We start from the raw sequence: 14,786 nt of genomic DNA on the forward strand, positions 1-14,786 counted from the left end.
TAATTATAATTAATGTTTCAGAGAGCCAGACAATGAATAAGGATGACAGCAGAAGAATTGATGCTTTTGTATTGTGGTTCTGGAGAAGAGTAATGAACACATCATGGACTTCCAGGAAAACAAACAAATCTGTCCTGGTAAGAGTGAAACCAATTTTCTCTCTGGAGGCAATGATTTTGAAGCTTCATCTCACATACTTTGAGCATATTTGCAGGAGGGGCGAGTCCTTGGAGAAGGATATCAAGCTTGGAAGGGTGGAGGGACAATGCAGGAGAGGAAGATCCTGGATAAGAGGAATTAACACAGTGATTCTGGCAATAAGTCAGATGTATAAGATGAAGTGAGATCGATCACTATAGAACAGAGTTTAGGACTATTGTACATAGAGTCACTATGTGTTACAGACAACTTGACAGTACATAACAACAATATTTAATATTTGAGTTTAAGCCAACACTTCAATCCCTATGTTTATAAAAATTTGGTAGCAAAACTTTATACCACTATTAATAAAAACAATTACTAAATTCCCATTTTGCTATTTTTTTCTTACTTGCATTTGACTCCTTTGAGTGCTCTATAGGGTACTGTAGTAATTGTCAGAATGAAAGAAATTAATAAATATATTATTTTAAATTATGTAACTATTAATCATATAACGGAAATCACCTCATACCCAAGTGTAACTCATTTTCAATACTAGAGATGTTTTGACAGCAAGCAAACAAGCACAATTTTAAATATTATGAGTTCAAACATTTAGAAATACAGAAACTATCAAGCAAAACTTCCTTGGAAATTCAGATTTCGGTATATATCTAAATAATGATTTTTTTTAAAAAATAATCTAATTGGCAGTATAATAATTTTGAAAAGTAATACAAATACCTTAAGTAAATGCATTACACTAGAGGTTCAAATGTCAAAAAGATGCTAATATATGTGACAGCAGTAAATGAATGGACAAGAAAATTGGTGAAAAAGTTAGTTGCCTTTAAAATGGAGAATCTTATAATTTCTTTTGTAATTGGGTATCTGTAAGTAGTTAAGTAAAGATATTCTCTAATGAGTTATTTTTTTTCAGAAAAGCTTTTATACAATAAGGCTGAAAGAAGGAGCCTTGTAAAGTGACTGAGGTGGAACTTAAAATTTAATAATAAAGACTATCTCCTATTTTACTAGCTTACTGCATTCTAAAGTAGAGAGTTCATCAATTGAAAGCTTTTCCTACCTCGACAAGTAGGCAAAGAACTACTCCATTGACCGTTGCTTCGACACTGGGCTCGAGATGCACCCTGCAGCAAATAGCCAGTGTTGCAAGTAAAATTCACGACATCATTCAGGTTGAACTCACTGCCATTAGTGAATCCATGGGCAGGGTTTCCAGGATGACCACATGTAATGGCTATAGAACAATGTACGTCAATAGTATTGTCAGATATCAATCAAATTATCAATTATTTGAAATAATAATAGACATGCCAATATATTAGTTACATACATTTAAATATTTTCAATAATCACATATTGTAGAGATGTTATACTTAGAAAAGAATATTATGATCTAAAATCACGACATTGAGCCCACAAAGTTGTTATTATTATAGTGGACAATAACTAATATCAAGTACTTGCCTTTTTTATGATAAATTTAATTTTACTCAATTCGTGACAGAATACATAGTAAACTTAAAAATGAAGTAGTGAGAAGGTTATTGTTCTTGGGTGACACCAAGTTGACTATGACTCATAGTGACCCTAACAACATCATATTTGACTCCTTTTCATGGGCCATCGTCAGTGTTTCTGATATACTCGAGCCCTTTGACAGTAACTCTATCAATCTATTTTGTTGGATGGCATTCTTTCTTTGTGAAAAGGTAGAAATTATTACATATTTTTTGTTAATCACATGTTTTAAATATTGTACAGACAGGCTAAATTTGTTAAATTCTTATTTAGAAAACATTACAGGAATTTGGCTGATACTTTAAATGTGTATATATAAATTTTCATGCACCAATAATACTGTTATAAGAAAATTTGTAGTCAATTCTATGCATAGCTACCTATAATGAAAGAATATACTTGCTCTGTAAAATTTTCTAAGCTATCTTCTTTACAAAAGCAGGTCATTTGAACTTTTTCTTAGGAGACAATAATCGAGTTCAAATTGGCAATGCTTTTGGTAGCAGCATTTAGATATATGCACCACGAGGGCTCCTCCACAGTAATGTTTAACACAATTAGTAGAAAAAATTGTGAACACTAAAAAGGCATTTTTTGCTAACAATTCCTCTTCTACTTTCCTTTGAAATATAATGATTTGTTATGCCATGCCTAAAATAATTGTAATACAGAGCATATAAAAATATTTCATTGGTCCTATTACAGGTCCAATTTTACATATTACATTACAGCTATAAACTAGTTTGCTTTTCTCATTTATCTTGTAAATATTCTTCTATATAAACTTATATCACTAGATTTTGTGCATTTATCATAATTTAATTCTACTAACCAAACAGTTGGTAACTTGAAGCCAACTAGTGACTCCACAGGAGAAAAGCCAGATGACTTCCTTCAGATTACAACTCAGAAAACCATATAAAGCAAACACATTCTCTATCAGAGACATACTTGGTACTATCCTATAGTTACTTAAACACGTCCTGTGCATGAATCATAGGAAAAGAAAGGATAAACAAATTAGAAAAAAATATTTGGAACTAATTTGTAATGAAGGTACCAATCTTTTCTAAAAATACTATTAGATATAATAATCTAAAATTTTATCTGCTTTTTAAATAATAAACTGCTTTCAACACTTTATAATTGATGAAAGAAAAATAAGACAATAGAAAAAATTAAAATGAATATAAAAATATATGGTGCTCTTTTATTTTTCAATTCCAAAGCTAAAAAATTCTGACTCAGCATCTTTACTGTACAGTTAGCTTTTGTTTTTTTGTTATCTTAGTTGAATCTATGTAAAATAGGGGAAAGAATGTTGTGTCATTGCTTTTGTCCTACAAGTTTGATAGGAATTAGGAAAAAATTACATTTGAGGATAAATTTGGATAGTTTAGTTTGGGGGGGTAGATAAATGGAAAAAGAGAAAATGTGAAAATTAATGTTCATAGTCTATTTGAACATGTTGAGAATGCTCTATCTATTCTTTTTCAAAGAAGAATATTATTCTCTTATGACTTCATGATAAATAAAAATATGTCAAAAAGAAGTTTAATTAGGTCACAAACTATATACTTACGGACACAAACTGGAGTTTGTCCAGACCACTTGTGGTCTTGCAAGCATATCCTAACTGAAGTTCCAACAAGTCGGAAACCAGGATTACATTGATAAACCACCGTGTCTCTGTAACTGAAGCCATCTCCACTGATATGGCCATTCACAATTGGATCAGGAGAGCCGCAATGGCCAGCTAAAAATGCAAGTAAAAGCAATAAAATTTGAGAATTTATTTTTTATAAATTGCTATATTTATATTTTGTTTGAACATATTATTTAGTTGACAAGAACATTAAGTACATACTGTTGTTGTTAGGTGACATTGAATCAAGCATAACTCTTAGTGACTCTGTGAATAAAATATCTGAATCTTGTCCTATCCTGTGACATTCTTATCATCTCTGGCGTACTTGAGCCCATTGCTGTCTTACCTTCTTTCGGTGACCCTTCACTTTTCAAACATGGTGTTCCTTTCCAAAGAGCTCTGGTAGCTTTGTGATAAAGAGTTGTACTACAAGGTTAAAGGCACACATTTCAAATCCATCAGCTGCTCCATAGGAGAAATATGGGCAATGCCCTCCTGAGTGATTAAACTGCCCCTGAAAATCCATCTGGAGAGTTGATTCTGACTTGATAGTACAAAAACAAAGGTTTGCCACCCTTGCCCTTAAGGACTACTCTGGTTGTACCTTTACTAAAACAAATCTATTTGTTCTTTTGGAAGTATATTGCAATTGTGTTTATATATACATATTACATATAATATATGCACATATATACATATATAATGATATTTTTAATTATAAGTAAAGTCCATAATACTATGATCTAAGCCTTCTAGTATAAAATTACAGTAAAAGAAAATAATTGTAAAAATTTCTATCCTGAGCAATTGTCTGGGCAATGAGATTGCTAACACATTTGTGATGTTTAAAAGGGAAGTACAGAATTCAGAATATAAATTCATTTTAAAATGTTAAATATGAGTTAAATACTAACTAATGTCTTGGTGTAATGGCCTATGGTCTTTCAAAATTAAGATCTAGAGGTCAAAGGAGAGAGAGATATATTGAGGTTGGTTTATTAATAACAAAATGATTGCTGGGAGTTGAAAAGAATGAGTGGTTGGATTGTCCAACATATAAAGTGAGAAAAGGCTGAAAGGTAATTATCAAGATGATCAATAATATTTAAATGAAGGTAAATAATATTGATATGAGGAGTTTAATATGGTAAATACAGAATCAAAACAACTTTAATAACGGAATGCATCTAAAATTAGAACATGGCTAAAAAATATTTATTCCAGTTAAGGATAGAGTAGTCAAGTGTTTTGGGGGCACAAGAAAACTTGGAAACAGACATTGGATTTCTTTTACCTTTTCCCTTCCTTTTAGAATCAATGCCTTTGAGTTGTGGTGTTGGAGAAGAATCTTAAACATACAATGGACCACTAAGAAAACAAGTAAGTCTGTCTTGGAGATGGTAGAACCAAGTTTTTCCCTGGCAGCTAGGATTTTGAAGCTACATCTTACATACATTAGACACGTGGACAGGAAGAACTGGTCTTTGGAGAAGGGCATCACGCTTGGAATGATGGAGGGACATTGCAGAAGAGGAAGAGCCCAGATGAGATGGGTTGAAACAGTAACGGAGGCAATGTGGGGGGTGGGGGGGGTTGTTAGCCTCCGTAAGTGGCTCCGGGCAGAGTAGGGTTTAGAGCTGTTGTATATATGGCTGCTATGAATCGCAGGTGACTTGACAGTGCATAACAACAATCAAGAACAATCTCTTCTATTCCTCTTTCTATAGTCTCCTGTTCTTCAGTTTTTTTGCCTGCCTTCATTTTTACTTCCACCTTCTTGCCTTTATTCCATTAGCTTCTAAAGAAATTTCTTATAAATCTATAAATCTGTTTAAGAGACTACATAGGGATTTTACATTTTTATAGGTTTTTATCCAAAAGTATTGCTAGCAGTGTCACATTGCAGAAAAGAGGAGAAAAAATAGCTAGGTATCCTTTAATGATATCTCTGTCCTAACTTTTGTAGGTTGTGAGGACAAAAAAAAGTCATGCTAGATTTGGCTTATTCAATTTTCTTGGCAATTTTTCAACTAACCAGATCTATTAAGCCAATTCTGGTATGAGGCCAAACCACTTTGCACATACTCAGAACTGTTTCATAAATTTAACTTGGATGAAATATGTTTACGGCATTGAAGTCTGTGGGGGAGAGAATAGTCTAAAAGTATTATATTTTAGGGCATTATTTTTATCATAGGACTACGCAATGAGGGTTGCAGAGTGGATTATATTTGGGGGTAGGGGGTGGGGTTTGGGGAGGTGTGGGGGGAATTGTGTACCTATGAGGGAGTTTTTCTTTTGCGTTTCAAGGAGAGGAGCAAAAGGGGGGGGGAGAGGAGGGGTTTGTGGGGGGAGAAGGGTGCAACAGTGAATGAATGGAATTCTAAAATCTCTGTAGATGTTCATTGAAATGAAAAATAAACAAACTAAATTTAAAAAAAATTTAACTTGGAAGAGATTGAATGTCCTTGTTTAGTAGAGAAGAGTCTCTGATGCTTTAATTGCTATCACAGGACACAGAGGACAGTAGCACTTAAGATTATTTCTTCTTTCTAGTGATGTTCTTTTCATAGTGTGATCTATTATGAAGGGAGATGATTTTACCTTGAGTGGAAAACACTAGTAAAAGGTCAAAGAAACTTAGTGTAAGAAGATATAAGAGCTTTTGAGCATACCTGTCTGTGTATATATACCAACACATATTTATATATTTTTACACACACACACACACACACACACACACATCCATATATAGACCTCTGTTGGTGAAGTCTGAAAGGATTTGTGTCACTAACCAAGTTGTACCTTTCTAGCATTTCTAATGTCCAAAAGACAAAGATTCTCACCACTGGACCAATTCGTAGCATCAGGATGGATGGCAAAGAGATTGAGATTGTTCTCATCTTCAGTTTGCTCGACTCCAAGGTCAACACTCTTTGTACCAGGAGCCAGAAAATAAAAAAAACATATTGCGATGGGAAAGTCTGCTGTTAGAGACCTTTCTAAAGTACTCAAGAGCAATAGTGTCTCTCTGAAGATTAAGGTGCACCTGATACAGGCCATGGTCTTTGCAATCACTTGTTATGCATCAGAGAGTTGAACAATGACTAGGGAGGATAGAAGGAGAATTGACGCCTTTGAGCTGTGGTGCTGGAGAAGAGTATTGAATGTTCCATGGACTGCCAAGAAAACAAACAGATCCATCCTGGAGAGAGAGTTAAACCAGGCTACTCCTTGGAGGCAAGGATTCTGGGGCTTCTTCTGACATACTTTGGACATGTTGTAAGGAGAGACAGGTCCTTGGAGAGGGACATCATGCTTGGGAGAGTGGAGGGACAGTGCAAGAGGGGAAGACACTCTATGAGGTGGATTGATTTGGTGACTGAGGTAATCGGGATGGGTGTGTCAGAGGCAATGCGATTGGCACAGGATAGAGCAGGGTTTAGGGCTGTTGTACATAGATAGGGTCGCTATGAGTCGCAAATGACTCGACAGCACATAACAACAACAACAATAATTAACCAGTTGCTGCATGAGATGGGCAATCTCCATTCATATTATTTATAGACTCTCCAAATCCACTGAAAGGTCAGATATGAATTGGTTCCACCTTGATGGCAAGGATAAAATGTTTTACTGCACACAAACACACACACACACACACACACACACACACACACACCCCTCTCTACAACTAGTTGCACTGCCTTTGGTGCATGCAGATGGGTACATAACTTGTAATTGATATACTAAATAATACTATGCATTTTGGTGTTACTCCTGATGTCTATCCTTATTCTAAGAGCAGAGGTTTGAAACTTAAGGCACTGGGAAGCTTAAGAGAAGTGCACCTCCTAGAAATACTTATATATGATCTGCTCACATTTCAGTCCTTTTCTGGTAAAACATAACAGACAGATAACTTATAAACAATATATAACTTTTCTCAACTGAGTTTGTGTTCAGAACACAAAGTTTGCTGTTACTTTTTTCTTTAAACCTAGAGAACAGATACCTGTAAAGGTAAGACCATATCTGTATACTACATATAAGACAAGAAGATGAAAATGTTGACAAGCCAGGGGTGAAGTGTTGAGGTTGACAGACATGTTTGGAAATAAAGATCTCTAATGGAAGTTCTTCCCTGACACATGGTCATTTTGTTTCTCTAAGGAACCAGTCCTAAATAGATATAGTAAAGGGAGACTGTCATTCAAAAAAACACTTTATTTCTATCCAAAGATAGGGAAGAAGGAAGGAAGGAAGGAAGGAAGGAAGGAAGGAAGGAAGGAAGGAAGGAAGGAAGGAAGATCAAGAGGGCTCCAGATACTTGACACAGAAAGATGCCAATCTAATTTCCATATATAACATTTTTCAAAATTCAACTGAAGTATTTTTGTAAAAATATTTTATTATGCTTTCAGTGGAAGTATATATAGAAAAATAGGTTCTGAGTCAATAATTTCTATCTGACTGTCCAATGATTTGGGCTACATTTTTTTTAAATTGTGTTGACTTCTATTATTGCTGTTCTAGTTATTTCATTCCCATTGGCCTAGTCTCCCAGATTCCTAACTTTCTAATCAATATTTTAGAGAATTTGGAGACCATTTGGTTTCATACAGATGAGGTGTTCATTTTTTATACTACTAAGAGGGATATGTCTTACTTTTTGAGATAACCTGCAATTTAACTAAAAGGCTTAAAGAACATTGCAAGATAATAATCTCAAGGATTCTTCCTATGTGAGTTGATTTACTCTGAATTTGCTAAAATTATGAGTTTTGTTTTTCATATTTCTCCCTTTCTTTCAAGATAAATCTTTTGTGGTCCTGCTCAGAAACTTCAGTGATAGCCATTTAGTTAGGTCTCCTGATCTTTGGATACAGGAATAAAATGAACACATGAATTATCAGTTCTCTTGTCTGGTTCCTTTTCTGAATTTTGTAATTAATTATTATTTGTTTTGCTTCAGATAAGTACAGATCAATAGTTGTGTTTTAAATTGCTGCTCACAAACTTTCAAGACCCCAAATATTACTCACTATAATAGAAGACTATCTAAACTTTATGAACTATACTATGCCAATTGGCCAAATTGTCTCATGAAATTATGCCACTGCATCTTCAAATCAAGGAAACTAAGAACATGAATTGATTTTTTTCTGTTAAAGAAGAATAAATCTCTTTTACTTTTATTTGATTTAAAGATACACACACATATGTATGTAAAAAGACACAAGTACATTTTGGTTATTATTTTAAAAGTATATATTTATATATATATATATATATATATATATAATACTTACCTAAATATATCTTGAGTGTGTGTGGGATGTATGTCCAATCTATTGACATCAGTTATACTATTTAAGTAGTCTACATTTCTTCTATTTTGTGTGCTACATTTTTTCCCCTAACATAACAATGAGCAAGTAATTACTATCTATCTTCTCTATCCCCTCCTCCAAACTTCTGGTAAACACCAAGGATCGTTAGAATCTGTATGTATTTCTCATCTTGTTGTTTGATAAAAGAAATAATATATAATATAGTTCCTTTTGATGTTGATTGACTTATTTCATAATAATGTATAATGTTCTTTAAGTACACCCATGTTGTAAGATGTTTGGGGAGCACATCATCTTTTATAGCTCTGTAAAATTTCACATTTTGTATATTTCAAGCAGTACAAATCCTTTGTTTTGATGCGGTTTAATTTTCACTGTTAGTGAAATCAATAAATTAAATAAATGTAAATATTTACATGGTAACATTTTAAATTTCCCATTCACAACAATGTGAATGAAAGTTTCAGTTCCAGTCTATACTCAACTCCACTAATATTTCATGGTTTTTATTGACTTGTTTCCCCCTAAAACATTGCCATTTTAGTAGAAGTATTACTGTATCTCACTGTAGTTTTGATTTCTATCTTTATTCACAAGAACCAAAATTTGACCTTGAGGCCATCACATCTAAATTTTAATATATATATATTTCTATTCATATTTGTATGATTTATATTTATACATAGAATAGGTTTGAGACCTTGCCTTCTAAACCAGATGAGCTATGAGAGGATATCAAGAACACCATCCGTGAAGAATGCAAAAAGTCATTACAAATACAGAGGATGAAGGAAATACCAAGATGGATGTCAGAAGAGACTTTGACTATTGCACTACAGTGTTGAGAAGCCAAAACAAAGGGAAGAAATCAGGAAGTTAAGGAGCTGAACAAAAGATGTCATATGCACAAAGGCCTGGAGTTTGAGAATTAAAAGGGAAAAACTCATTCAGCATGTCTTGAGCTGAAAAAATCTGAAGAACAAACTCAAGCTCCAAATTTCAATACTTAAAGATGCTAGGAGCAGAATACTGAATGATCAAGGAATATCAAAAGAAGATGGAAGGGATATACAGAGTCATTATAGAAAAAAAATGGCTAAAATAAAAGAATTTCATGAAACAAAGTATAACCAAGAGACAACAGTGGTAAAGGAAGAAATTCCAATTACTCTGAAGAAACAGGCAAAAAAGAAAAATGTCACAGAACTTATGGATTGCCAGTTGACATACTTCATCAAACAGATGCTTCGCTGGATGTGCTCAATAGATTGAGTCAAGAAATCTGGAGGACAACTACCTAGCGAACTGACTGAAAGAGTTCCATATTTATTATCATTCCAAAAAAAGATGATTCAATGGAATGTAGAAATTATCTAACAATATCACTAACATCACATTCAAGCAAAATCTGTTGAAGAATATCCAAAAACAACTGGAACACAGGGAACTATCTGAAATACAAGCTGGGTTTGGAAGAGGTCACGGCACTTGAGATATCATTGCCAATATCAGATGGATCTTGGCTGGAAGTATAGAGTGTCTATCTGTGTTTCATTGATGATGCAAAGTCATTTGACTGTGTGGAACACGACAAACTGTGGCTAAACTTGAGAAGAATGGGAGTTACGGAACACTTGATTGTACTCATGAGAAACCTATACTTCAATAAAGAAATAATGATCATAAAAGAGTAATGAAACAGAAATGGTTTAAAATCAGAAAAGGGGCTTTGTTCAAAATCAGGAAAAGAGCATGTCAGGGATGTGGCATGTCTCCATAATTTTTCAATCTATATGCAGAACAGATTATTCAGGAGGTTGGTCTTTATGAGGAGGAAGACTCATCAACAACTTGAATTATGCAGATGACACAACCTTCCTGAACAGGAACCAAACTATGTGCTGTAGAAGGTCAAGGACTTCAGTCTTCAATATTGAATTGAAGCTCAACATCAAGAAAACAAAGATTCTTACCACTGAGGCAACTGTCACAACATGATAGATGAAGAGATTGAGATTGTTAACAATTTCACCTTGTTCAAGTCCACAGTCAAAACTCTCAGCACCAACATCCAGGAAATAAATAGAAGAATTGAATTAGGAAAGTCTGCTATCATAGTGCTGAAGAGCAAAGATGTCAGTATAAGAAAAAGGTACAACTGATCTAGGATATGGTCTTTGCAATTACTTGCAAAGTACTTACAAATTTACTTGCAAAGAGAGCTGGATAGTGAATAACAATGAAAGAAGTATTGATGACATTGAGTTGTGTTGCTGTAGAAGAGTACTGAACACACCATAAACAGCCAACAGAACAAAAACGTCTCTCCTGGAAAGGGTGAAACCAAGTTGCTCTCTGTAGGCAAAGATTTTGAAAGTCTGTCATATACTTTGGACATGTTTTCAAGACGGACCAGTCTTTAGAGAATGTCATCATGTTTTGAAGGTTTAAGGGACAGCACAAGAAAGGAAGACTCTGGATGAGATATATTGACACAGTGAATGGAGTAATAGGGATAGGTGTGTCAGCATCAGTGAGATTGGCTCAGGATAGAACAGAGTTCAGAAATACAGTCCATAGGGTCGCTACAATGGCACATAACAACAACAATGGTTAATGACAGACAACATCTTTTATGTGATGATTGGGTGCTTGACTGTCCACTTTGTGAAGTCTCTTTTCATGTCTTCCATCCATTTTTATTTTGGTTGTGTTTTTGTTGTTGAACTTTTAATTCCATTTTAGTTTCTTTCTGTCCTTCCTTCCTTCCTTCCTTCCTTCCTTCCTTCCTTCCTTCCTTCCTTCCTTCCTTCCTTCCTTCCTTCCTCCCTCCCTCCCTCCCTTCCTTCCTTCCTTCTTTCCTTTCTCTCTTTCTTTCATTAAGAAGGGAGTTATGGTGGTCTACTATTAGATAGGGTGTTTAGGAAATCTGTGGAATGGATATCTCTCACTTGATTACTCTCTGGAAACTCTCTGGAGGGTCAGTATGGGTCAGTACTGACTTGATGGGATACAACCAAAACAACAACAACAACAACAACTATATATCAAAAACCCATTTCTAGCTTGATTTTTTCCTTCTCTAAAACCAGTAGTAATCATAAGCACATTGTTTTGATCTAAAATAAAAAGCTGTTGTTCAAACAGAACAAGGGGACACAACATGGTCCAAAAATTTTAAATCGAGAAAGGTGCCTATTAAGTTTGCATGCTTTCTTTAAATCTATTCAAAATGTATGCAGAAAAAAATCATTAAAGAAGCTGGACTATATGAAGAAGGATGTAACATAAATACTGGAGAAAGATCATTAACAGCATGTGCTATACAGATGACCTTGCTTGCTAAAAGTGAAGAGAACTTGAAGCACTGGCTATAAAAGATCAATGACTACAGCCTTCAGTGTGGATTACAACCCAACACCAAGAAACTAAAAATCCTCACCACCAAACCAATAGACAACATCATGATAGATGGATTAAAGACTGAAGTTATCAACAGTTTCACTTTACTTGGATCCTTAAGTACCAACAGTCAAAAAAAGCAAATGTAGCACTGGGAAAATATGATGTCAAGGATAGTTCCAAAGTGTTAAAGAACAATCATGTCCATTTAAAGACTAATATGTACTTGACACAAATGACAGCCTTTTCAGTTGATACCTATACATCTGAAAGTTAAGACAGTGAAAAAGGATGATAGGAGAAGAACACATGCCTTTGAATGGTGTTGGAGAAGAATGCTGAATACATCATGGACTGTAAATAGAACGAACATGTTTGCCTTGCAAAAAGTGTAAGCAGGGTATTTGTTAGTGGCATGGATGGTAACTTCATCTTATATACTTTAGGCATGTTGTCAAGAGGTCTCATTCCTTGGTAAAAAGGAATCACGCTGGAAAAAACAGACATTCAGAGAAAAGAGAGGACATTCAACAATACGGATTGGCACAGTGACTATAACAATAAGCCCAAGTATATCAGAGACAATGAGGATGGCACAGGATAGGACAAGGTTCACACACACACACAAACACGCTGGAGGTCCAGCATTGAGTAATTTTTTTTCTCCTACCTTTTTACTATTAATTTCAATGAACATTTACAGAGATTGTGGATTTCCATTCATTCATTGTTGCACTTTTCTCCCTGCCCACCTCACCCCCACCCCCAGTTCACTCTTCTTTGAAAGCAAAAGAAAAACTCCTTCATTGGTGTACAATCCCCCCACACTCTCCCACCCTCACCCCAAGTATACTCCACTCTGCAACCCTCATTATGAACTCTTATGAGAATCATAATGCCCTAAAATATATTACTTTTAAACTGTTCTCTCCCTCAACGGCTTCAATGCAGTATACATAATGTATCCAGTTTTTCTCAGTATTACCCCCAACCTGATGTCAGCCTCATTCTACAACAGTGGCACCATCCAGTATTTGTTCTTTTGTGACTGAGATATTTCACTCAGCATAATATCCTCCAGGGTCTCCCATTTTGAATAATTTTGCATGAGTTTCTTGTTTTTCAATGCAGTGTAGTATTCCATTGTGTGAATATACCACAGCTTCTCTAGCCATTCAATTTTTTATGGGCACTTAGGTTGTTTCCAACTCCTTGCTACTGTGAACAAAGCCAAAATAAACACGGGTGTGCATATATCTGCTTGGATGTCATTTATGGTCTCTTTAGGGTATATTCCCAGTAGTGGAATTGCTGGGTCAAATAGTATCTCTATTTGCAACTTTTTGAGAAAGCGCCACACTGCTTTCCACAGTGGTTGCACCATTTTACACTCCCACCAGCAGTGAATAAGGGTTCCAGTCCTTCCACAACCTCGCCAGCATTTGCTGCTTGCTCATCTGTTAAATTTTGCTAGTCTTACTGGGGTGAGATGATATCTCATTGTTATCTTGATTTGCATCTCTCTTAGAGCTAGGGATTTTGAACATTTCTCCATGTGCCTGTTAGCCATCTGAATGTCTTCTTCTGTGAAGTATTTGTTCATATCCTGTGCCCATTTTTCAATTGGATTATTTACCTTTATCTTGTTGTGGTACTCAATTATTTTATAAATTCTAGATATAAGTCCCTTATCTGACATGAGTAATTTTTTACTTTATAACACTTATCAACAACAGTGACTTCGGCTTTTTTTCATTTATTTTTTTTTTACAAGTATGCAGTATAATTCTCTTTTCATTGTGTTAGGGGTAGGTATTACTGTGGAATTAGGAGTTCACCAACTGCTCAAAATTGTTACAGACAGAATGAATCACAAAGTCAGTATTAAGGTGGCTAGTTTCTATTTCTCAAATTGCAATACTTAAGGATGCTTTGAGCAGACTATTAAATGATCCAGGAAGCATCAAAAGAAGATGGAAAGAGTATACAAAGTCATTGTACCAAAATAAATTGGTGGACACAGAAGAATGTCATGAAACAACATATAAGCAAGGACGTGTTGATTAAGGAATACATTCAAGCTGCTCTGAAAGAATTGGCAAAAACAAGATCTTAGGCATTGACAGTATACCAATTGACATGTTTCAACAAACAGATACTGCCCTGGATGTGTTCATCAAGTTGTGCCAAGAAATCTGGAGGAAAACTACCTGGCTAACTGACTGGAAGAGATCTAGATTTGTTCCCATTCCAAAGAAAGGTGATTCAACAGAGTGTGGAAATTATCAAACAATGTCATTAATATCACATGCAAGCAAGATTCTGCTGAAAATTATCCAAAAATGACTGGGACAGCACATCAACAGAGAACTGCTAGAAGTCCAGGCTGGATTAAGAAAAGGCCATGATACTAAGGATATTATAGCTAATGTTAGATGGCTCTTGGCCGAAAGTAGAGAGTACTAGAAAAATGCCTATCTGTGTTTCATTGACTATGCAAAGGCATTTGATAGTGTGGATCACAAAAATCTGTGGCTGACTCTGAGAAGAATGGGAATCCCAGAACACTTGATCGTGCTAACGTGAAACTTATACTTAGACCAGGAGGTTGTCATCAGAATAGAGCAAGGAAACTCTTAAAGTTTCAAATTGAGAATGATGTATACCAAGGATGTGTCCTACCTCCATATCAT

The 14,786-nt window shown here is 35.0% G+C and overlaps 1 protein-coding gene across 1 annotated transcript in view; it reads right to left on the bottom strand.

Moving 5' to 3' along the window:
- Positions 1-14,786, bottom strand: part of CSMD1 (CUB and Sushi multiple domains 1) — a 2,584,888-nt gene that overhangs the window by 126,109 nt on the left and 2,443,993 nt on the right. The window contains exons 51-52 of the mRNA XM_006895025.1: positions 3,272-3,445; positions 1,232-1,405 (exon numbers count right to left, since the gene is read on the bottom strand). Coding sequence (XP_006895087.1) covers positions 1,232-1,405; positions 3,272-3,445 — 348 coding nt within the window. The remainder of the gene's footprint in view (positions 1-1,231; positions 1,406-3,271; positions 3,446-14,786) is intronic.

This window comes from Elephantulus edwardii, unplaced genomic scaffold (genome assembly GCF_000299155.1).
Source record: "Elephantulus edwardii isolate Elephantulus edwardi_28Jun2011 unplaced genomic scaffold, EleEdw1.0 scaffold00154, whole genome shotgun sequence".
Lineage (NCBI taxonomy): Eukaryota > Metazoa > Chordata > Mammalia > Macroscelidea > Macroscelididae > Elephantulus > Elephantulus edwardii.